This window comes from Nipponia nippon, unplaced genomic scaffold, assembly GCF_047370975.1.
Source record: "Nipponia nippon isolate SJK-2023a ecotype South Korea unplaced genomic scaffold, ASM4737097v1 scaffold_17, whole genome shotgun sequence".
Taxonomy (NCBI): domain Eukaryota; kingdom Metazoa; phylum Chordata; class Aves; order Pelecaniformes; family Threskiornithidae; genus Nipponia; species Nipponia nippon.
The window spans coordinates 6477378-6500592 of NW_028262333.1; the positions used below are offsets into that span (position 1 = coordinate 6477378).

At 52.6% G+C, this 23215-nt stretch overlaps 1 protein-coding gene across 2 annotated transcripts in view; it reads left to right on the forward strand.

Annotated features, from left to right (window-relative positions):
* The window catches only part of FLT4 (fms related receptor tyrosine kinase 4), a 60904-nt gene extending 39119 nt beyond the window's left edge, over window positions 1-21785 (forward strand). The window contains exons 11-30 of one of the 2 annotated variants that reach the window (XM_087753928.1): window positions 657-801; window positions 3412-3520; window positions 4595-4954; window positions 5205-5351; window positions 6013-6144; window positions 6430-6536; window positions 6839-6974; window positions 7783-7887; window positions 9411-9524; window positions 9763-9851; window positions 10148-10295; window positions 10861-10955; window positions 11302-11424; window positions 11855-11966; window positions 12339-12438; window positions 13479-13584; window positions 14540-14679; window positions 15365-15485; window positions 16262-16347; window positions 17743-21785. In XM_087753928.1, the coding sequence (XP_087610054.1) occupies window positions 657-801; window positions 3412-3520; window positions 4595-4954; window positions 5205-5351; window positions 6013-6144; window positions 6430-6536; window positions 6839-6974; window positions 7783-7887; window positions 9411-9524; window positions 9763-9851; window positions 10148-10295; window positions 10861-10955; window positions 11302-11424; window positions 11855-11966; window positions 12339-12438; window positions 13479-13584; window positions 14540-14679; window positions 15365-15485; window positions 16262-16347; window positions 17743-17962 (2695 nt within the window). In that variant the 3' untranslated portion in view covers window positions 17963-21785. The remainder of the gene's footprint in view (window positions 1-656; window positions 802-3411; window positions 3521-4594; window positions 4955-5204; window positions 5352-6012; window positions 6145-6429; window positions 6537-6838; window positions 6975-7782; window positions 7888-9410; window positions 9525-9762; window positions 9852-10147; window positions 10296-10860; window positions 10956-11301; window positions 11425-11854; window positions 11967-12338; window positions 12439-13478; window positions 13585-14539; window positions 14680-15364; window positions 15486-16261; window positions 16348-17742) is intronic. The other variant, XM_087753929.1, reaches the window with a different exon arrangement.
* Window positions 21786-23215: the final 1430 nt, after the last annotated feature.

The following is a 23215-nucleotide window of genomic DNA, read 5'->3' on the forward strand; positions in this document are numbered from 1 at the left end:
ATCTCCCTGCCCCACCTACATTTCAGAAGCACCCTGCAGGCTGTAGCATCCCCGGTCCCTGATAGATTTGGGCACTTCTCCCTGCTCGCCTGTCTCAGCCCAAAGAGGTACCACCATGCCCCTGTGAGACACCAGCAGCATCTCTACTTGAGATGTTTCCCTCCTGGTATTTGTTGAATCAGGGGCAGCAGGAGCACCCTTGGGTGCTGCACCGTCTGCTCTCCAGGCCAGCACCCAGGCAGTCTGTGACATCCCTGACTCGCAGTCCCAGCAGGGGTTTAAGGCCTTATTGCTGAGCAAAGTGGCATCAAGAACTGCCCCAGGCACACATGAACTGATTTCACCCCTGCCTTTCTCCACCCTTAGCAGGGGAGGATGAAACCACAAGTCTGGGGGTGCAGACACTTCCTGGGACACCAGTACCTGTTCCCTGCCTCAATTTTCACATCTATAGATGCTTGCCTCACTAGTGATTGTGGAGCACCCTAATAAAGCACATTAGAACTGTGTAACAGAAAGACCCAAGAAATTTTGCAGAGTTAGAGGACAGGGGCATTAATTCTCAGAGACAAAGCTATTTTTGCTGCCTTTTTCCCAGCTGACCTTCTCTCCATCTCTCCCCTCTTTCTCCTGCTCCTCCTCGGCTGCTGGATTAGCAATAGCAGGCACCGGGCAGCAAGGCGTCATCAGCGGGACCGGATGCCCGAGTGCAAGGACTGGAAAGATGTGTCGCAGCAGGACGCGGTGAACCCCATCGAGAGCATCGACACCTGGGTGGAGTTTGTGGAGGGGCGGAACAAGGTGAGGCTGTAGCCCCAAGCCCATCCCGGAGCGGGGAGCTGGAGACAGGCACCCTCGGAGGGGTCCTTTGCAATCAGCCAGCAAAAGTGGCCTGGAAAGGAGCCTGGCAGAGACAGATTTGGGGAGGACTTCACACCTCTGCTTGTAAAGTAAACCATCAGCAGCCATTCCCAGCTCTGGGGCTCCGCAGTACCAGGCAGCCCCAGGGCGAGGGAGAGCTGTCATCTTTGAGAAATTACCCTGCGTCCAGAGAGGCTCCCGCTGGGGCTGACTGCACAGGAGGGTTTACACTGATTGCTGTTGGATGCAGGGTACCCAGCTAGGGAGGGTGTGGGAGACGTGTGCTGTGGGGGGGTCCCGTGGCCATTTCTGAGCTGTTTTGGGAGAGCCAAACCCCACAGAGCAGCCTGGGCAGCTGGGAAGGGAGAGCAGGAGTCATAGACTGACCAGGAAATCTCCGGCCTCAGGAACGTGCATGTGTGTGGTGGGGCGTTTCGTCCGGCTGTCCCCATCCCAGTGGGGCGAGGGTGGCATGGAGATGCTGGCATCCATCCACCGCAGGTTTGTGAGCAAGAGCATGTGTGCCCCACAGAGCCCACTTCTCCATCACAGCGTTTCCTCTCTGGAAGGAACATCTCTCCCTCACTGCAGTGTGTGACCTGCAAACAGCCAGACACTTGCTGCCTCTTTCTTTCTGTCTCTCTGGTAGCCGTGAGTGTCAGGTCTGCGCCATGACGGGGTTCCTGTTCCCGCTGGTGCTGGGCACCAGCCGCTCGCAGAGGGATGCAGAACAAACAAACGGGCTCCGTTTCCAAGAGTCACTTCCTGTTTTCCTACACACCTCCAAAGGCACTTCCCGTCCCCTGGCCTGGCCGGGAGTGCGTCACTCTGCCAAAAGGGTGGCAGGGGCAGATGCCGCTCCTCCCAGAGCAGCCAAAGGCAGAGGCAGGGACTGGTGTCCCCCGGGGAGGCGAGCAGGGGTGGTGGGAGCTCCTGGGTGAGAAGCCCTTGTGTCCCCCTCCAGATGTGACTCTCGGCTCGGTCCCTTTTGATCTTTCCCTTTTTTCTTCATTCTCTTCCTCCTGTTCCTCAGCTGTGTCCTTCTCATTCCATCTGTTTGGTTGTAACTGCCCTGGAGGTCCAACTTAAGTTGTGCAGCCCAGGGACGTGCAAGAGCTCTGGGAGAAGAGAGCTCTTCCGCTTGTGGTGGGATGCTATGTCCTCAAATCTGCTTCTCCTTCTCCTTTCTGCCTGTCTTCTGTTACCATCCTCCTCTGGTTTTCATTCTGTCCGGAAAGACCAGAATGAGCCGCAGGGTGTGCAGTGCACAGCCATGCACTGCAGACAGTAGGGTGATGTCAAATCCAGAAACCCCAACTCAAACGTAACTGCAGATTAGAAGGAAAATCCCCAAGAAACAGGAAAGGCAACACACAAAAGTGCCAGCAATAGGGTCGCTTCAGCTGTATTGAATAACCCCAAGAAACGGAAAAGGCAACGCACAAAAGTACTAATAATAAGGTCACTTCGGCTGTATTGAATGTGCACTGAATGAATGACTGTTCCTTCTGATTAACATGAGCTAAAACATTGCCACTTAAAACGGAAATGCTTTCCAGAGTCTATGGGATGAATAGTAAAGGCAAAGTAGTTTCCCTGTAGGAACACAGGTTTTTTGCATTTCAAACATGATCTCATTAGAGGGATTTTTGCATGTGATTACTTTGTCGTTTAAACTGGGAGGAAGGAGGAACCTGGGCTTCCAACTGCAGATCTCCTCTAAGGGGAGTTCATGTAACACATTTGGCAGCTCACACGTGTGTGGCGTGAGCCGGGAGGAGGAGAGCAGCCTCACTCCCCACCTGCCTTTCCTGGCTTATTTGGAGGCAGCATCTCCTGGGTCCATGCTCCCAGGACAGCAGCCTGGCTGTTTGCCCAGTCTTAGGCATGCCTTGCTGGAAGGAGGGAGGAGGAAGCTTTTAGGACCATGTCTATGTACACTTGGAATTTAAAGGGAGAAGATGACAGATCTTCCTGGACTGGTGAGAGCTGGGATGTTTTCACAGGTCTGATTTCCCCTTAGGGATAAAAGGAGTGCTTGCAGGTCTGTAAGTACCTGTAAACCCCACTGAAAGCTGTGGAACACTAAGCAGTCGCTTCACTGCAGGGGGCTCAGGGAATCAAAGCCTTGGTGTCCTTTCCCTTTCTCCCCACTGTTATAAAGTTTGGCAGGAGCTTAGCCATCCCCTCAGCGCTGCATCATGTTCATGTCCCCCTTGCTGGGCACAGGCCTGTCCCCGTGGTGACCTGAGGCACTTAGCAAGAAGTTTGCTCCCATGGAGAGGCATCTATGCTGGCTGGGCTCTGTAGAAAGGAGCAGAGATCAGGAATAAAACCATGTTGCTGTTGCTAGAGCCAGCAGATGAGACTTGAAATGCACAAAGGGCTATTGAATAAGGGGCTATTTTTGCATAACCCTTTCCCAGGTACAGTTGTTGCCTCGGGCCAGGCTTGCTGTGTGTTTTGCTGTCTGCCAGAGAGCAGCACTGATCCTACTTCTCTTTCCTTTTGCTTTTCCTAACTCCTTCTTATGCTTTCTTCCCCCATCAGACAGTCAGCAAACTGGCCATCCAGGAGGCCAACGTCTCAGTCATGTACAAGTGTATCGCCTCTAATAAAGTGGGTCGAGATGAGCGGCTGATCTACTTCTACGTGACCAGTGAGTATTGCGGACATCCCCTCCACCTGCATCAGCCGAGCATTCTGCTTGAAGTAGGCAGGTCCCTAGACCTGCCGGGTCCCATCAGTCACAGTTACCACCTTAAACAGTGACCAGGAAGCCAGCAGGAAAGCAGGGCTACCCCAGGGCTCTGCTGAGTACCAAAAGCCTGGAGCCCTGGCAGCAGATAGCGCAGGCAGAGGTTGGCAGGCAGAGCTGGGGATGAGCCGGCGCTGCCTGTGCCTAGGTCCTGGAGCAGCCCTGGCAGGTCCTGGGCTGAGGACGTCCTGCTGGCTCCGGCCCAGGCAGCTCCCTGGGCTGGGGATGTGCCTGGTCCAAGAGCATCCTCTAGTGGCACTGCCCGACGCACTCCAGGCAGGGTCCTGCTGGCCCGAGCCCCCCGGCAGGGTCCCCACGGGATTTTGGTGGTGGGAGAAAGCTGAGAGCCCAGCAGCGTGGGCTGGAGACGTGGCCCATATGGGGCTGCGTAAGCCTCCTGCCAGCGGTACCCCATGCTGGCAGGAGTCTGTCCCTGTCTGTTGGGGACAGGGAGCCCGGCAAGGGCACAGCAGAGGCTTGGCTTCATGCCTCTCTAGACAGACCCCAGAAGCCTGAGCTCACGGCCCTCATAGGTACTACCTGTGCTGTCAGAGCCACTAGGTTTTGTGGAGGCAGATGACCATCTTCAATCATTGCTTCAGTAATGCTCTGCACGTGCAGTTGTCCAGCCTGGCTGTGCAACTGCCTGCACGTGTAAAAGCATGCACGTGTGCAATCCAGACTGCTGCAGCTGAGCTGAGAGCAGTAACAGCCTAATTCAGACCTCCCAGACTTGTTTCACTTGTGACCCCATCTTAATTTGATCCTGGGACTTCAGCATACCCCTTGGCACTCGCTGGACTTAAGCTGTTGGTCGCTAGCAGTTTGCATGTCACAGTTCTGCTCTAGATTGGTTTCCTTTACCCTGGCTGAGGACACGGGGGTCTCAGAGAGCTGAGCCCAAGGAGACAATTTCATTGTGTCTGGCAGCTCAGCCATGAAAACTCATTCACATGTTCATTTCCTTCCTGAAAGCCATTCCAGACGGGTTCGAGATTGAGTCCCAGCCCTCAGAAGAGCCCATAGAGGGGCAGGACCTACAGCTGAGCTGCAACGCGGACAACTACACCTACGAGAACCTGCAGTGGTATCGGCTGAACCTCTCCAAGCTCCACGACGAGGAGGGCAACCCCCTTGTGCTGGACTGCAAGAACGTCCACCACTATGCCACCAAGATGCAGGGGGAGCTGCGCTTCCAGCCTGACTCCAACGATGCGACCTTGCTGCTCACCATCCCCAACATCTCCCTGGGCGAGGAGGGAGACTACGTGTGTGAGGTGCAGAACCGGAAGACCCGGGAGAAGCACTGCCACAAGAAATACATCTCTGTGCAGGGTGAGGGTCCGCAGGGCAGGCGGGAGTGACGGAGGAGAGCTGGTGCTCTTGCTGCCATCAGCTTCCCAGTCCATCCCCAGGGGAAGCCACGCAAGCAAGCTTAAACTCAAGGTGGCAAAGGCAGGGCACCTGGGTTCTCAAGACACCCTTCAACAGGGGTCAGAGACCCAAACTCCCCCAGCAACACAGATATTCTTTTGATCAATCAGTTTCTCGTTTTCCCCTCCTCCTCTTTGTGCTGCTCCTCCAGCCCTGGAGATCCCCCGCCTCAAGCAGAACCTGACAGACATTTGGGTGAACGTCAGCGACTCCATAGAGATGCGCTGTAAGGTGGATGGCAACCACATTCCTGAAATCAGCTGGTACAAAGACGAGAAACTGGTGGAAGAAGTGTCAGGTACAGTGGGCTGGGGGCAAATCAAAGGCAGGACATCAGATCTGGTGGCTGGAGAGCTGAACACTGCTACGCTCTGGGAGTTGCTGTGCCCAGGCAAAGGCACCCATTCTCTGAATTGGCTGAACTCTGTTTTTAATCATGTTCTATCCCAGTTTGATGCAGTCTCACCAGCCAAGTCTATGCCCTAGGGCCTGGCTCAGCACTGTCTGTGCATGTGCACATTCAGCTGGAGAGCAGAGAAAGATAAATCATTTGTCTTCTTACTCCCAGCCCAGTGCCTGGCATATCTGCTCAGGCAGGGACCAATCCAAATCCCATGGAAGGAACATGGGAAGGATCCAGGCACATTGCAGAGGGAAAGGAACAGGTCCTGGAGCTGAAGCAGAGTTTGACACACCAGCTGGACTGCCTGGACACCATCCCCATCCAGCGTTGTCTGCGGGAGTTTCATCCCCTCCATACACTGCCTGGGGAAGGCCCCTCCAGGGCATTTCTGGGGCCATCAGGCCACAGAATAGAGCCTCTACCAGCTGGTGCAATTTCATTCTGCCATTTAAAATGAACCAGCCAAAAAATAGGAGCCTTATTTTGAGCCCGAATGAGTCAGTATACTAATCTCCGCTCCCTGTGAGTGACCACCACAACCCTCTGTGCCTTACAGGGATCGACCTGGCGGACTTCAACCAGAGGCTGAGCATTCAGAGGGTGAGGGAAGAGGATGCTGGGCTCTACCTGTGTAGCGTCTGCAATGCTAAGGGCTGTGTGAACTCCTCAGCCAGTGTCTCTGTGGAAGGTACCAGCAGCCACAACACCCCTGGGGATGAAGGGGGGGAGGAGGAGCGTGGCCAAGGTCCCGTGCCTCTTCCTTGTGACACCAGGCAGCGGGAGGCAGCGAAAGCCCCTCTGCCTTGCTGGTGGCGTGGTGCTCTCACAGGAGGATCTGTAGTCCAGAGCATGTTTAGCTCAGGCAAACAGGCGTCCCCAGTCTCCCCACATGCTGAAGCAGGCCACAAGGAATGGCTGAGCTGGGGCACGGAATGGGAATCTCTGAACCTACCATTTCCCTCCTGTCCCACAGGCTCTGATGATAGGACCAATGTGGAGATTGTCATCCTGATCGGGACTGGGGTTATCGCTGTTTTCTTCTGGATCCTCCTTATCCTCATCTTCTGTAACATCAAAAGGGTACGTGACTGTCTCTGTCCCAGGGCAGGGGAGGTGGCTTAGCAGGGCTTGGGGCAACACCATTGCTGTGATGTGGGGCTGTATGACAGCACCCGCTAAAAGGAGGTCATTGAGTGTTGCTTCAAGTGCTCTCACTGCCAAGGACAGGGTGCATAAGGGCTGTGGTAAAGGAGGTGACAAGGAATGGCCTTTGCCAGAGGGAAGCAGGTCAAGGCAGGCAAAGGAACCAAATTCCCTGTGGGAGTCAGCACCCAGTGCAGGGAGGGCATCTCCTCACCCTTTGTGTTGGCTGATTCCTGCAGCCTGCCCACGCAGACATCAAGACGGGCTACCTCTCCATCATCATGGACCCTGGCGAGGTGCCCTTGGAGGAGCAGTGCGAGTACCTGCCCTATGATTCCAGCAAGTGGGAGTTCCCACGAGACCGCCTGCGCCTAGGTGAGCCAGACCTCCTCCCTGCCACTGCGCGCTGCAGCCAGGGCTTCCCACCAGCCCTTCAAACTCACCCTCCAGGTTTCTTGTACACCTCTGTGGATTTAATGCCTTCTCTTTGCCTCAGGCATCCCATCTTCTTCCCCAGACTGTCCCTAAAGCCCAGCTGTGCCTGGGAAATCTCTTTGGGTCTGACTATGGACAGGTCTGAGCCAACTGTAAGCCCAGACTCTTCCAGTGTAACTACACAGGCATCACTGAGACCAGAAGACCTCTGGGCATGCTTTAAAACACATTCCCATATTCTCCAAGTGGCAATCTGGACAGAACAGCCCAGTCCATGGCAGGTACCCCGAGTTCAGGACCAGGATTGCATCCATTATCTTCCTCATGCTGAGACACCCACCTGCAGTCTCTTCCCTCTGTCTGGGAGGGTTAAAAGGGCTGTAGACTACCTTTGAGGCACAGAGCTGTGACATTAGCCCTGTCTGCTCTGCTGCAAGGTGTCACGTTTACCTTTCCCACACGCTCTGCTCGAGGGCAACAAACAGCCCCTCGCTTCTGCAGGGCCATTTCCTTCCTCTGCTTTGTCCATGCCAGCTCTGTCTCAGTTCCTCCTATCATCCTTTCTCTTATTCTCACCGACAGAGCAAGCAGCCACCTGGGAAGGGCACACGTTCCACTCCTTCCTTTTCCTTTATGATGTTTTTTCTTTCTTCTTCCCATGGTTTCCTGTTGGGATTTTTGTTTTTTCGTTCCATTCTGCCTGCGCTGCACCTGCCTTCCTTCACACTGCCTCTCTCCTTGCCCATAGGTAAAGTCCTGGGTCACGGTGCCTTTGGGAAGGTGGTGGAAGCATCAGCGTTTGGGATCAATAAAAGTAACAGCTGTGAGACCGTAGCAGTCAAAATGCTGAAAGGTATGTGGACAGCGAAGCAGAATCTGCAGTGTGTGTGGACAGCAAAGAATGAGGCATCTGCCAGGGAATGTCCACCCTGTAAAGGACTGTCTTTTGCATAAGGCATTTGTTAAGGCCCTGGAAAATGTTTCATCTCCCACAAGCACTCCTGGGTGCTTCTGCTCAAGCCAGCCCTGAACTAGGGGAGAGAAGCTGGAGCCAGCCTTTTAATTTATGGCTTCTTGGCCTCAGCACAGTTGATCCTCTTGGCCTCCCCTCACGGATACTTTAGCCCCATTCAGCTGCACTGGGAGGCAAGTGGCAGAGCAGACAGCAGGAACTTGGGGAACTCGGCTTTCAAGGAAATTTAGCTGTCTGCAAAGGCAAAGAATGAAATCTGTCTCAAAGGACAAACGAGAATCCAGAGCCCCTCTTTGGCAGATCACTAAAGGAAGTGTTGCTCCCAGTTGCCTTCTTCCAAATGGGCCTGTATTTCGTGTTTATGGGCCAGGTTCAGAGCTGGGTAAGGAAGCAGGTTGCAGCTCTTACCCAGCTCTGAGGGCTAAATTGGCTTTGCACTCAAAGCCTGGTCAATCCAGAGTGAGATTTTAAGCTTTTATAGCCATGCTTTCAAACAGGCATCCAGAACATCATTCTGTAATTTGGCACTCAACAAAATACCGAGGCAGCCTCTGGTCAGCAGTGGCCTGTATGTGGAAACTGAGCCATGGCTCATCTCAGCAGCACTTACCACTGCAAGCGTACAGATGATCTGCATAGCAATTGCAGAGGGAAGCCTGGCCGTGCATGGCTGCTTTGCAGTCCTTTGAGGCATGGCTCTCGCTTGGCCCATCAGCTGCAGTTCAAGAGGATGCTTCTCTCTCTCAGACTAAATTTACAAACTCCCAAGTAAGGCAGAATGCATATGGGGAAGCAGAGAAGTATGAAAAAGGCACACAAAACCAGAGAACAACCCCTGAGGGTAAAACAGAGGATCAAGAGTTGGTGTGAATTCGGCACTCAGAGAGAAAATGCAGTACAGAGAGCTGGCAGGGGCACAACACTGTGTTTGCTATTGGAGAGGAATCAGGAAAAGATATTCCGGGTTTGAGCTGAGACAGCTTCTATCTTCAGTCATGATCAAAAGATTCAGATGCTTTTTGTTTCTAATTTTCCTTCAAATTGTTTCATGGCTCGTTATCTCTGTTTGGAGGCCGAAAGGGCAGAGATTCAAACGTGTATGTAAGCCTCAAGTGATCTTTTTCCCTGCACAGCTATCACAAGGAAAAATCTGTTGGGCACATGTTGTGTTGTCCTTTGCTCTGGGTCCCTGCAGCACCCAACGCATTACAGCAGGGATCCTGGCAGCTCCAGACAAGGCTCTGACATTTCATATGGAAACACGCAATAACAAAATGTACCAAGGCTTCGGGGTCACAGCCTCCTCAGTGAGGCTCACATTAACACTCTGCTAAGAGAAGCGTGGTGAGGGGGAGTGAAAAGCTGTGAGGAGTCATCATGATGTCATGTCTGTGTGTTTCCAGAGGGAGCTACCGCGAGCGAGCACAAGGCACTGATGTCAGAGCTGAAGATCCTCATTCACATTGGGAATCACCTCAACGTGGTGAATTTGCTGGGTGCCTGTACCAAACCCAATGGTAAATATCCCAGGGCAACAAGCTGAGCCTGCTCCCAGAGATCAGTGCTTGTCCCCTGTGTCTTTTCTCCTGGCCCCATGTGTGACCGCAGGGACACATGGGGATGTTAGCGGTGTGTCTGTGTGCACTTAGGGCAGGTGCCACAGCTCAGCGGGGCTGCACATAACATGAGTTGGGGCAAATTCTGCCCATCCCAAGCCCTTACCTCTTTCCCTGACCTTTGGTGTCTTCTCGCCAGGTCCACTCATGGTTATTGTTGAGTTCTGCAAGTATGGAAACCTCTCCAACTACCTGCGGACCAAGCGGGAAGGATTCAGTCCTTACAGGGTAAGTAGCTTCCTTTGCCCCTAGGGACCTGTCTCATGTCTAGGGAAGGAAGATGTGTACCCTGAAACATGATCTGACAATGGGAAAAAGACACCCTCTGTCTAGCAGCAGATCAGCTTTACACAGTGATCTTGTGTCATGTGCACATCAGGGAAGTAATTTCTTTCTGCAATGGAAGATAGGTGCCTCCAGGCCAGAATTACAGTCTAAGAACAGGAAAAGACTGTGCAGCTCATGGGTGCAGGGGTTACAGTGTGTGTTGCCTGCTGAGGTTTTTGGTTTGGTCTCCTTGCCAGGAGAAGTCTCCCAGGCTGCGTATTCAGGTCCAGTCCATCGTGGAGGCAGTGAGAGCAGACAGGAGGAGTCGTTCTGGGACTAGCGACAGCGCTATCTTCAACCGCTTTCTGATGCACAAGAGCCAGACAGCACAGCCGATCCAGGAAGGTAATACTCCAGCCTTGGCAGCAGCTCCTCACCTGGCCCACCAAAGAAATGCCAGACTTGGCTAACTTGGGAAATGGGTAGGGCTGACAGTGGGGAGCTGGGACCCAGCCTTGGAGCTGATCACTGTTGCACAGCAATTCCCTGAACAGGGCTATTACAGTCATCCGTTGTCTCTTGTAATAGACTCTCGAAACCCAGAAGGGAGGATTAAATCCCTTTGGATTTTTTTAGCCTAAAGAAAGGAGAATTGAGGGGAATGTCAGTGGGTCCTCTCTAGGACAGGAATGATGAGCTGACCTTCAAAGTCCCTTCCAGCCCTGTTTCCCACAACTCTGACTGATGTGTGCTGGAGGCTGCACTCGTTCTCCTCACACTTGAGCAGGTTCCTGCCGTGTGCTTTCTGCCAGCTAAGCAGAAAATCCTAGAGGGGAGCTGGTTACTCCAGTTAGCACTGAGGACTAGCTCTATCTCGCCAAGAGGCTGGCTGTATCCCACAGTCCTGGAGAGAGGCAAGGAGGACAAGAGACCGCTCACTGTCTAATCATTTGCTTGTACTCCTGGACAGTGGATGACTTGTGGCAAAGTCCCTTGACAATGGAAGACCTGATCTGCTACAGCTTCCAGGTGGCACGTGGCATGGAGTTCCTGGCATCCCGAAAGGTGAGTTCACCCTTTCCTTTGCTCCCCTCTTCTTTTGTGCATGCCTGACCAGAGAAGGCCTGCCTACAGCCACTTCACAGGTGACACACAGAGAGATTCGGTGATCTTGCACACACTTCTCAGGAAGCCTGAGGTAGCCCTGTGTACACAAAGATGGGAAATTAGTCCTCTTGCATTTCATCCTCTCCTTAACCATCTCCTTTTGAAATTTTTATCTTTAGCTCCTTCCCACTTCCACCATTCCCCCATTACAGCTCAGGTTCACGAGGGGAGGGGGGTGCTTTGCACTTTCTGATGTTGGTTCCTGTCCCTCTGATTTTGCCCCTTCCTCTTCATGTGCCCTCAGTGCATCCACAGAGACCTGGCGGCTCGCAATATCCTGCTGTCAGAGAACAACGTGGTAAAGATCTGCGACTTCGGCCTGGCCCGGGACATCTACAAGGACCCCGACTATGTCAGGAAAGGCAGTGTGAGTGCCATCTTCTCAAACCCTATACGGATTAGGCCCCCTTGAAGTGGTCATAAACTACTGTGGGGATGGAATACACTGAGGAAAAGATGAAAAAGGAGGAGTGGAACCACTTGTGTGGCTGGGACCAGGAACCATTGGCCCAGTGATGTATGTGCTGTCCTCCTCCTCCACCAGCAGACCTCCATCTCCTTCCTTCTGCCCCTCAGCCTGTCTTTGACTTACTCTTCTTTCTTTATACTCTTTCCTCCCCCTTTCAGAGTCTCCATCCCTCCCTCTGGCCTAACCAAACCTCCATTTCTCCATGGAGAGAGGAGCAGGGCTATCAGCTCTGGTTTACTTTCATCCCTTTCATCCCGTTGCTACAAGAAGGACTGTCCTGGGATGTGTCCCGAACTGAACGCTTGTGCCTTGCCTCTCACTCCTGCAGGCCCGTCTCCCGCTGAAGTGGATGGCTCCAGAGAGCATCTTTGACAAGGTCTACACTACCCAGAGTGACGTCTGGTCCTTTGGGGTCCTCCTCTGGGAAATCTTCTCGCTAGGTGAGTGCTAATGAGGGTCACATGCTGCTGAGGGAGACCTCTCTTCCCACATAGCAGCTTGGTGTGTAAGTCTGTGCAGGAAACCCTGACGCTCTGAAGCGCATCTAAGGAGTGATGGGAAGAGACACTGGTGTAGGCAAAAAAAATATGGAGGCCATATCCACCCACGAACAGGGTGATGGGGAGACAGGCATGCAGAGGTGGCCTCCAGCTCACTGAGGCAAAGGGGCCTGACTCAGGCAGCACCAAGGACTTGGGCTGTGTATGAGAAGTGACCACATCTCCCAATGTTTTGGGAGGAAGGGCAGTCTCAGGAGGACTGGTTTCTGATGGCACGTTTCACATTTCCACCCCTCTTCGAATCTCCTTTAGGGGCATCTCCGTACCCTGGAGTCCAGATCAACGAGGAGTTCTGCCAGAGGCTCAAAGACGGTACCAGGATGAGAGCCCCAGAGTACGCCACAGCAGAAATGTGAGTCAGAAAACCTAGCGTTGGTCAGAGCAGAGCCCTCTGTGGGACGGTAGAAACCTCCCAGATCCCAGCATAGGGCAGGACAGGCCCCTCTGTGGGATGCGAAGACCTTTCAGCCAGGGTGGGGGATGAGCCAACACATCTGTCATGGTTTAACCCCAGCCAGCAACTAAGCACCACCCAGCTGCTCGCTCACTGCCCTCCCCCCTGGTGGGATGGGGGAGAGAATCGGAAGAATAAAAGTGAGAAAACTCATGGGTTGAGATAAGAACAGTTTAATAATTGAAATAAAATAAAATAAAATAGTAATAATAATAATAAATATACAAAGCAAGTGATGCATGATGCAATTGCTCACCACCTGCTGACTGACACTCTGCCTGTCCCCGAGCAGTGGTCACTGCCCCCCGGCCAGCTCCCCCCAGTTTATATACTGGGCATGACGCCATATGGTGTGGCATAGCCCTTGGGCCAGTCTGGGTCAGCTGTCCTGGCTGTGCCCCCTCCCAGCTTCTTGTGCACCGGGCAGAGCACGGGAAGCTGAAAAGTCCTTGACTGGTGTAAGCACTGCTCAGCAGCAACCAAAACATCAGTGCGTTATCGACATTATTCTCATCCTAAATCCAAAACACAGCACTCTACCAGCTACTAGGAAGAAAATTAACTCTAACCCAGCCGAAACCAGGACAACATCCTTCACTCCAGGCAGCTGCTTGGAGGGCAAGCCAGATGGGTTCAAATCAGAGCTGCCTAGGTGCCCTTGCGTACCCACACTGGGATGGGTCTGTAAGTGGGCAGTGTGCTTTCCTGCTCTGAAGGTTATCAGAGGTGTCTGAATTGGCTCCTTGTGCACTGTTCTATTCAGTGCATAATGAACCAACCCCCTTCCAGTAGGTCCACATGGCCAGTGTGCTGGGGGTGCCGAGCTTTCCTTCACAGTGCAGGTACCTGCTGTCCCAGCGAGCACCGCGTGGGTGGGAGCTGCAGAGTGGGGTAGGAGGGGGTTTCTGTGGCATAAAACCGGCATCTCTTCTTGGCAGTTACCGTATAATGCTGAGCTGCTGGCACGGCGATCCCAAGGAGAGACCAACTTTCTCTGACCTGGTGGAGATACTGGGGAACCTTCTTCAGGAAAACGTCCAGCAGGTGAAAACCCCTCTGTGTCCCTGCTCAGCTCCAGACAGCGTTTTCTTCTCCCACTGCTAGCTCTCTTGCTGCGCCCTACTCTGACTCCCTGGCCAATGCAATACCCTTGCGTAGGCCAAGGGATAACACAGCGTTTCCTGGATCAGAGAGGTCTGTTTCCCAGAGCTGCTGGGGAGCTCATTTCTGCGGTAGCCCTCTCGCTCCATCCTAATATAGCTCCACTCCTTGCAGGGTGGGTACCCTCTCAGTCGTCATTCCAGTATTTATTTCCATCCTAATCCCCAGATGATTATTTGAAATTTTTCAGCTGAGTCAAAGCCTTGGCACTCCTGCCTCCCGCACACCCGCATAATGAAAACCAGGACTTCACCAGGGTTTCTGAAACTCTGTCCTCAGATCTAAATGTCAGGGCCGTGTGAACCAAACAACTGTTCCCTTACAGCAGTCAGATATACAAATTTCTCTGAAACTATTACTAATCACTGCCATGCAGTAACGCACCAGAACTTTCAACTGCAATGAGCATGCAGCTCTGATTTTAACATTTTCATAATGTTCCATTTCATAAGATGATAGCTAACTGCTTAAATATGAGTACTGTCTCATCCTGACGTCCCTGATTTTAACCTTTCGGCACTGGATCCCAGCACAGGCATGACTAAGCCACAGTGACGTGCCCCCAGAGCACACTGCTCTGTCCATGTAGGCTAGAGAACTGTAGGTGCCGTAGGACTGGGTTGTTTTCCTGCTCACACACACGTCCATGTACCTGCAACACTTGCAGCTACTTAACACAGAGGGCGCAGAAATCTCCAGCCAGGTATTTTGTCCCAGAGAAACAAAAGACAAACCAGAAATTTTCCTCCCCAGCTCTTGCCAGCTTCTGCTTGTAGAGCCCTTTCTTGCGGGAAAGCCCTCCCCTTCTTGTAAGGCCACTCACTGTTCTTCCTACCAGGAAGGGAAGGACTACATCCCGCTGAACGACTCTCACAGCTCAGAAGATGATGGTTTCTCCCAGGTGCCTTCCTCTGCCCAGCAAAACTCAGATGAAGAGGACTTTGACATGAGGATACGCTGCCACAGCCTAGCAGCAAGGTGAATCCCCTCTGAAAAGGGCAGAGAGAGCCCAGCAGGCAGCCAGCAGCCTGAGCTGTAAGGGAGCCTGAGGGATATGGGGTGAACCCAGTAGCAAGAGGTTGGAAAAATCCCAGGTGATCACATGTGATCCAAGCATTTAGGCCATAGCATCTTGCTTATAAAAGCAAAATCACTTTCCTTTGCTGATGAGAAAGAGCCCTTGATGTGTAAGCCTATGGCATTCCTTCTCTTGCCTCCAGCTACGCTGCCAGAGCATCACATCCCACTAAAGGCATCATGGCCCAGCAAGTAGATGAGGAATGAAGGTGTCAGCTGCTCTTCTGCTGGTGCAGGAGCTTCATCCTATCTGTTCCTAACTAACCCAAACAATTAGGCCTAGGCTTCTCGTCTCTGGGGAGCTGTGATAGTGTGATGCCTGGGATTGATGTGACGTTACTCTGCTTATCCAGAGTGGAGAGGTAATCAGGGCCTGATTCGATCAGGAAGTCTGGGTGCTCCCCACTGCAGAAGTATGGGGTTAAGAGGCCTAAGGTGCCCTTATTCCCCTCCCAAAATCCACCATTTGGGTCATCCACCTCCCTGTGTACTTTGGTTGCAAAGAGAGGAGGTTGGGTTCAGGTCCTGTTTATTCAGGACATTGGCTCTGTTGGTTTTACTGAATACGGTATGCTTCTGTCGGCAGATACTACAACTGTGTCTCGTTCCCTGGTTGTTTGACGGGAGGAAATCAGATCAGGTGTCCATCCAGGATAAAGACTTTTGAAGAGTTTCCCATGACACATACAATGTACAAGGCACACCCGGTGAGTAGCACCTGAGTGGGGTTGAGCAGGGGGCAAAGAAATGTTCAGCTCTTTCCTGACACCTTTGCTGTTAAGATCGTGGAAGGAAGATCACTCCTATCTAATGTCAGTCTGTCTGTGTCATTCCTGTTCAGTCCGTCCAGTCCTATGCACATTCATTTCTCCACCTAGTACATAAGGGTTTCTCTACAGAACAGCTCGTACTGCCTAAGCGTGAAATAGGGAGGTTAGATCTACAAGCAAGGACTATAAAGGACCTCAGCATGCTCTTCACCCTTCTCAAATCTGTAAACTCGGCCTGGTTAAGCATACTGAAACCCAGCCAGGACTAGGTAAATCCAGAGTGCTTGTCTGCACCTCCCCTATCTCGACCCGCACGGCAGTGTGCAGTAGGAGCCCTCCTGGCCTCTCTAAACTGGGCTGGTACTTACATCTTCTATAGCGGCAAAACTTAAGTCATCCCCTTAGTCTCAGAGGAAAATCTCACCTCTCGCAGATTTGATGGTGATACATCTTCCAGGCAGGGGGCACTCTTTTTTTCCCCAAAAGTGGCACTGAACTGCACACACAAATCTTACCTTTGTACGTACTACTTTTAAGAAGGCACTTAAGGAAACCTGTTCCAGCAAAACCGTGGAGCATGCTGGTAAAGTGCCCCTACTCCCTTTTTCCCATCACAGACACACATGATCTCATCTCCTGAATGATTCCTCCTCCCTTCCCACTCTGGTCAGCCGACAGGGATGTTACTGATAACTCCTGTTGCTTCCTTCCAGGACAATCAAACAGACAGTGGGATGGTTCTGGCATCTGAGGAATTTGAGAGGATAGAAAACCGACACAGAAAAGAAGGTGGATTCAGGTACTCCTTAAGTCTAGCCACTCAGACCTCCTGGCTGCCAAGTGCAGCGAGACCAGGAGGCAGCTCTCGGTGTCTCCCCGTAGGGTATGCCTCCTGGGGCTCTCAGCAGCAGCAGGGCTGTGGGCCCTGAGCCAGATAAGTCCATGCACGCATTAACGAGAGGCAAAACGCATGAAGAACAGACCTGCCTGCTGCTTCCTAGGGTTTAAAAATATAAACTGTGCCCATTCAACTGATCAAAACATGCTCCACAGGGTATGAGAATGTGTCCGTTAAGATAATGAGGCACAGTGGAGTGATGGGGTTAATAGGACTCTTAACGCTTATTGCCATTTTCTGGTGAAATGTGTCAGGGCTTGTTCAAGCAGTGGCAGGTGGGATGGATGGAAACTCTGCGGCTGCCACCTCCCTGCCCCAGCCCTGATTCGTGTGGTACAGGGCCCCGACGTGGCATTGCAGGGATGGTACAGGCCTTAGGACTTCCCACATGCCAGTACTGTGCCTGGCAGGTTGAGCTGGCGCTCTCAGGGCTGAGGATGTTGTGGATGGTTATGTCCTTGCCCCAGGCTTGGAATCTGGGTGAGAACCTGTCCAGCTCATCTCTGCTTGCTGCCAGAGCAGGCTGGGACCTCGTCTCCGTGACAGTGTGTTCAGTGAACCGTGTCAGCTCACGTGTAGACAAGGCCAATCCCAAGCCTCTTCCTCACCTCCTCTGCCTCCCGACATCAGATCAGACTGGTCATTGTCTTTTCCCTTAGCCATAGCCCTGTGGCCTCTCTGCTGTTGTATCAGACTGTCTCCTGCTTCTTGTCCTTGTCCTCTTTTCCCCAAGGCACATTCCCGTTGTCTCCTACACCATGGGCTACCTGGCGTCCCATCTCCTGGAAAACACTGCCCTTAAACCTCTCCTTGAATGTGTCCCTGCCCTTGCTCTTGTGACTTCTTGCCAGTCACCTGGTATTGGCAGGCGCTGAGATGGGGTTGCTCCCACATCTTCATCACCTTCCTTTGTTTCCTTTCCCCCATCCTGGCTGTTGGTTTGTATCAGTTTCTGTTACTCCTGCCAGGTCTAGGAGCAACTGAGGCAATGTCTCTTGACTCTCCCTGCTCATTGGTGTCCCAACCCTTCCCTGGGCTTCCCAAAGGTATCTAGAAGAGCTGAAATAACTCTGTCACTGAGTTATGTGCAGATTTTTCGCCAAACATACAGGCTGTGCTTAGGTTTAGAGCGCGGCCTGGTGTTGTGCTTTGAAATGGAGGTGTAGGTTCATTCCTGACCCTGCCTCTGCCCCATGCATTAGCAGGTGATGTTTTCTGAAGCTGGGATCTCTCTAAGCAGGACAGAGCCTTTCCAGGAGTGCTCAGATTGATCTTCTGTGTCTCTCTCCCTCACAGCAGTAAAGGGCCCATCCGAACTGCGGAGCTGCTAGGGGAACAGTCGGACCTGCGGGGCAGATGTCGGCCATTGTACGGGTCCCAGGTCGGAGGCCAGACTTTTTACAACAGTGAATACGGGGAGCTGTCAGAACACTCTGAGGACGGCAGCTGCACCCCGCCTGGAGAGGGGGCCAGTCCCCCCACTCTCCACGCTTCCTTCTTCTCCGAGCAGTACTAACGGCATCAGGCCCTGGAGGCGCCTGCCGCAGCGTCCCCTCTCACCCTCCAGGCCTGTCGTCAGGCTCACTCAGAGCTTCTCCTTCAACCTATGCCCAACCCCAGCAGGGAACCTGCCCCAAACGGATGGGGAACACCGATGTCCTTGGAACCGCAGCACGGTGGCCCACGCAGCACCTCCAGCTGCAGCTTCCCCGTGCCAGGACCGGAGAGAGCGCCTCGCTGATTCCTCGCGTTTCTTTTCTCCCTGTGGCTCAGACAGATGCATTCTGCCAGCGAGCGGGTGCCTGTGTTCAGCACTACAGCACCTTCTGCTTAGCATCCAGCCTCCACTCGGATCAGCTTCCCATTCAAGAAAGCCCATTTCAGGTCAGATATAAATAGATCTGTCTTAGTCTCAAGTTTCTTCCTGGTGTGCAGCCTGAATGTTTTTCCTTGGATTGCTTCCTCCTCCTCTCCTCATGATGTCAGCTGCGGAGCTGCAGAGCAGAATCAAAGGGAAGAAATCCCTAGTGGTATTAGCAGCAAGAGCAGGACATTTTAAAGAGGTGTATGGAGAGATCCAGAGAGATCTTTGTAAATGTTCATGCACATTGTTCATTCTGGGTAGGTGCCAGCGTCTCCATCTCCTCTGCAAGCAACACCCACACCCCTCTCATCTCTGCTGGGGGAAAACCTGTCAATCTGCCTTATCACCAGGATTATTTTAGCCATCTCAACACAGCTAGTGCTGAGCGGGTCATCAGCTGATGGCTAGAGTCCTCCCACTGAGATAAATAGCAACTCTTTTTGCAGGCGCTGTGCAAAACAGGGTTTTATATACTTTGTACTGGGAGCAGGTTACTCACGGGTCTGCTGCTCTCGCCTTCCTCTTCTGCCAGAGCAGCGCTGAGATCATTTGTTGCTCGAGTGAGAAATTAAAGCAAAGCTGTGTTAATTTCAGCTGGCTTCTAAACATAGAGCAAAAATGGGTTGTTTGCTGGGAGGAAAAGGATCAAAGTGGTAGGGAGTGAAATGTTTATTTTCAAGTTGCTGCAAGGGCTTTGGAAACAATGGAAGGAACAGAGCTCCAGCAAGGAGGTGCCCTGGGCTGCATCCCCTTGTGTGCTGGCATCTGTGAGCACAAGGAGGGCAGCACCTGGCCAGGGCTCAAGCCCCAGTTTTCCTGGATGGATGGTTCCGCACCATGACCCTTCCTGCCGCCCTAGTTCCCTGGCTCTGAGGAGGCACTCTCTGCCCAACGGGCTCCTCTCCAGTTCCTGTTGCAGAGCCGCCAGCACAGTGTACCTGTCTCTGGGGGACTGAGAAACATTTATTTGCTGATGAAACATCTCATCACTTGAGCCTTTTGTTCCTGAGAGATACCACGTAAATCCAGAGCTCTGGGGAACCTCCGCAGCCCCTCTCTACAGACTTCTGTGCTGCTGCCTCACCACTTCCCACCTACTTCTTTCCATCTTGCTCACAATCCGAGAGCTCAGCCACAGAGCACGGTTACGTCACCGTCGGAGGAGTCTGGGTGAAGAGGCTCATCTGAACAGCTTGTCATCATCTCTTCTCCCACATGCCCATGGCTGGCAGAGCTCCTTGCACCAGGGCATCTCGGCACCAGGGAGTTTCTGCTTGTGGGCCACACCTCTGTGCACAGAGCCAAGGGTTTGAACGTCTAAAATTGTGTTTCCTGTCAGACATGCTGCTTTCCCAAACTGTATTTCTTTTCCAGCAGAAGGTTTTATGCGTTTCCTGACGTGAGCCTGTGAGTCCTTACAGATGACTTTCCCAAGTCTTAATTATAGTTCTCCGCACAAGTGTAACGGGGAGATTTATTTAGCATATGGGAAAAGCATGCCTGTCATTCAGATTCTCTAAGCCTGTGCAGAGCGCCCAATGTCTCCCTCCCTTTTCGTGTCAGCAGGATGACATGGCTGTGATTTCCATGGCGAAAAGAGGCACAAAACTGGACCAGCTTGAGCCAAACTGGCTCAGGAGGTGGAATTGGAAACTGCATGTGACAATGAATTCCCTGCCTTCTACTGGTGTCCCCTGAAGTTGCCAGGAATTTAAGCATCTTTAAGTAATTGTTATGACTCAGTAAGAATCCTCTGGCAGGAGATGCTGGAGAGCCAGGCCAAGGAAGTAGGACGGCCAACGGGGTGTAGGCCAGACCAAATTCTCCTGCCCTCATTTTGCCCTGGCTTTTGAGCTGGTGGTTCCCTTGACATGAAGGTTGCATGTGCCCCATGCTGCTGGGGGTCTCCACCGGCATTCACGTGGGTGGAAGGTGACAGACGGCTGAGCTAAATTCAGGCTGCTCGCCTGGTGATGTGCACCCATAGGACCCAGGCTCTCTTGTTTCCAGCGCTTCACGAGCAGTTCTCTGCCTGGAAACACAGCCCCAGCTGAGAGAGGGCCCAAGAAAGAAGCCTATAAATGAAATAATAGTTGAAAAACAGAATTCCAAAGTAGCTGCAAGTCCTTGTCCACGTGTGAGGGATGGACACGTACTAGCAAAGCCCGACACTTGCAGGGCACTGGCAGGACTCCTCAGCAGGAAGGGTACAGAGGCATCTGAGCACCCTGGCTGGCTGTCAGCACTCCCAACCAGCCGGGCAGCTGCACTTTGTCTCTAGGTTCAGCTGCAAATTGCTCACAAGCATCCTTGTGGAGAAGGGTTACTTCATCAGAGCCATTGTTAACGATCCCCTGCTTCACTCTGGGGAAAGCACTGGTGTGACACCTGATTTTTGAACACTCAAATCATTCGACTCCACAGAAGTTTATTTTCTCTCTTTTGCATCATCTTGATGGGGGGGGTGGAATCAGATCCTATTGTATCCGCGTCAACAGCATTCCACGAACAATGCAGCCATGATAGGAGCAAACGCTGGCTCCTCTTCAGACACTCCTGCTGATGAAGAACGATTGCAGTGTGAGATATTGAAGAGCTGTTGAGACAATTGTACTTTCGCTCTCTTAAAAGTATACTAAAATTAGCGTATACAAACCTGACACCCTTCCCCACACTCTTGCATTATTTCTGGCTTTTTTTTTTTTTTTGTTTTACAGTCTCCAGATAAGCATGAGCATGAAATGAAGCTGGTCTGTTTCGGTTTTAAGATGTGAGGCAACAGTGTTGTCTGTCTTCCCACAGCAACAAGGGAGTATTTCAACTTTTAAAACACAGGGTTCGATAATTGTGCCTGCTCCATTCACAATGCACTCTCTGTTGTGTTTTGTTTGGGCTTTTTACTGGAGCTCAACATTGAAGCTAAGCTATTTATCATCCTCCTCCTTTAAAATGACTGTTCCCAGTCTATGCGCAGTCTCATTTTTCCTTACACAGTGTTGGTGTTGAGAGGACATTCCTCCCTCATGAAAACAAAGCGTTGGGTCCCCTACTTGCAAATACACGTGCGTCTCTGAAGAAAAACCTGTGTATTAAGTAACACTTCATTTATATTGCAATATTTTAACCTGGTACCTGTTGTTGCTACAGCAGCATTCAATGTTTCAGTGGGCTGCCTTCGAAGCAAGTAGGTTACAACATGGGTTATGTGTGAGTACAAAAGTGTGGTCTGTGTGTGTAAGTGAGTGTTTTGTGGGTGAGTGTTTGGGTGTTTGCACGTGCGAAGTTTTCCTACCAGTGAGCGTATGTGAGCGTTTGTAACTCACGTTGAGTCTTGTCTCTGGAAGTTCACGGTTATATATCAAACCAGTTAGAACACTGCTTTCTTTTCTCTCCTCCTATAGTACTTGTTATCCCTTGTCATTAAGAGTTTTGTTGTAATATCTAAATGTGAACATGAATAAAGTCATAACTGGCAGCTGCTCTCTGGTTCCTGGAGGCCGCTGCTGCCCGCGGGTGCTGCAGCGCTCGGCTCCCCACACAGCACCGGGCAGCCCGACTCTGGCCCAAGCAATTAGCACATTTTGGTTTTATTATTTTTTACTTTCGTGTCCCTTTTTGCATTTCCCCGCATCCTCTAGGAAACAGCTGGCCTTTGTGGCATTTCCATCCAGGATGAAACTCGGTCTTTTCTCATGATGAAGCCGGATATGCTTTGGTTAAACTTGCTGACAGGAGCCGGCGGCTCAGCGCCCAGCCCTTCGCCCCGCCGCCACCTCCCCCAGATCCCCGACCCTTCCTCGCCGCCTCGGCCCCGGGGGTCTGGGATCCCCCTGGCCCCTCTCGCCCTCCTTCACCACGGCGGGCTCCGAGAGGGACCGAGGGCGGCGGAGCCCGCACCCCGGGCCACCCCCTTCTCCTCAGCGGGAGGAGGGAGGCGCGGCCGAGCCCCGCAGGTGGCGCCCTCAGCGCGGCGGCGGGCCCCGGGCAGGAGGAGCCCCGGCGGGAAGGTGGCGGCGGAGCTCGCAATGTGAAACCTGACGGGAAAGCGAAGGGCGGGTGGGAGTCACGGGCGGGAGCTGGGCTGAAGGAAATGCTCCGTGCCCAGGGAGCCCTGTAGATGGAGCATAAATGGATTTATGACCATTTCCCAAGAGAAAAAAACAAAACAGGAGCTGGGGGTAAAACCTGAGGGACGCTCCGTCCTTGCCTGCGAGGTGTGAAGCAGCCACAAGGACTCTCCTCTCTTCATCCAGGGACCTGCCCGTCTGGGGCGTGAGGGGTTGAAGCTGCTCTGCTCATGAAATACCCCTTTTTTGTGCTCGGTTGCTCCTCTCCTGCCTCTCTCCAGCCCTCGGACGGGCTGGGAGGCAGGAGAGGAGCAACCGAGCGCTGGTGGCCCCGCCATGGCTCTTGCTCCGTGAGGAGGGACGGGGGCCAAGCGGGCAGCCCTCCCCAGGGAGTCGAGCATGGCAGACCCCCGATCTCCGGCAGAAACGCAGCCCGCAGGAAGCCAGACAGGGCAAAATGCAAAAACAGCCTTTTCTTGTGGTTAGAAAAGGAAACTTGGAAGTCACCGTCTGGGCCCTTCGGCTTGTTTTGCTTCTAATATGGCCAGCGAATATTTTCTCAGTGCTTTTCAAAAGTGCTTTGAGATCTTTCTCCGAAAGGCGATGCAGAAATAGCAAGGAATCCTTCAGCCTCTGAGTACTCCCTGGCCTCTTTTTGCATCAAAACGATGCAGAGCTCTTAGTGCTGACAAAATCAAACTACTCCAGTCTGCACCGCAAGAATGACGGCTCCGAAACATGTCCTGCATGGTGCGGTATCGGTGTGTTTGCCACAACTCTCACCCTCTGGCCAGGGTGAAAGTTTGGGTGAAATGTTGAGGGGCCACTAACGGCATGT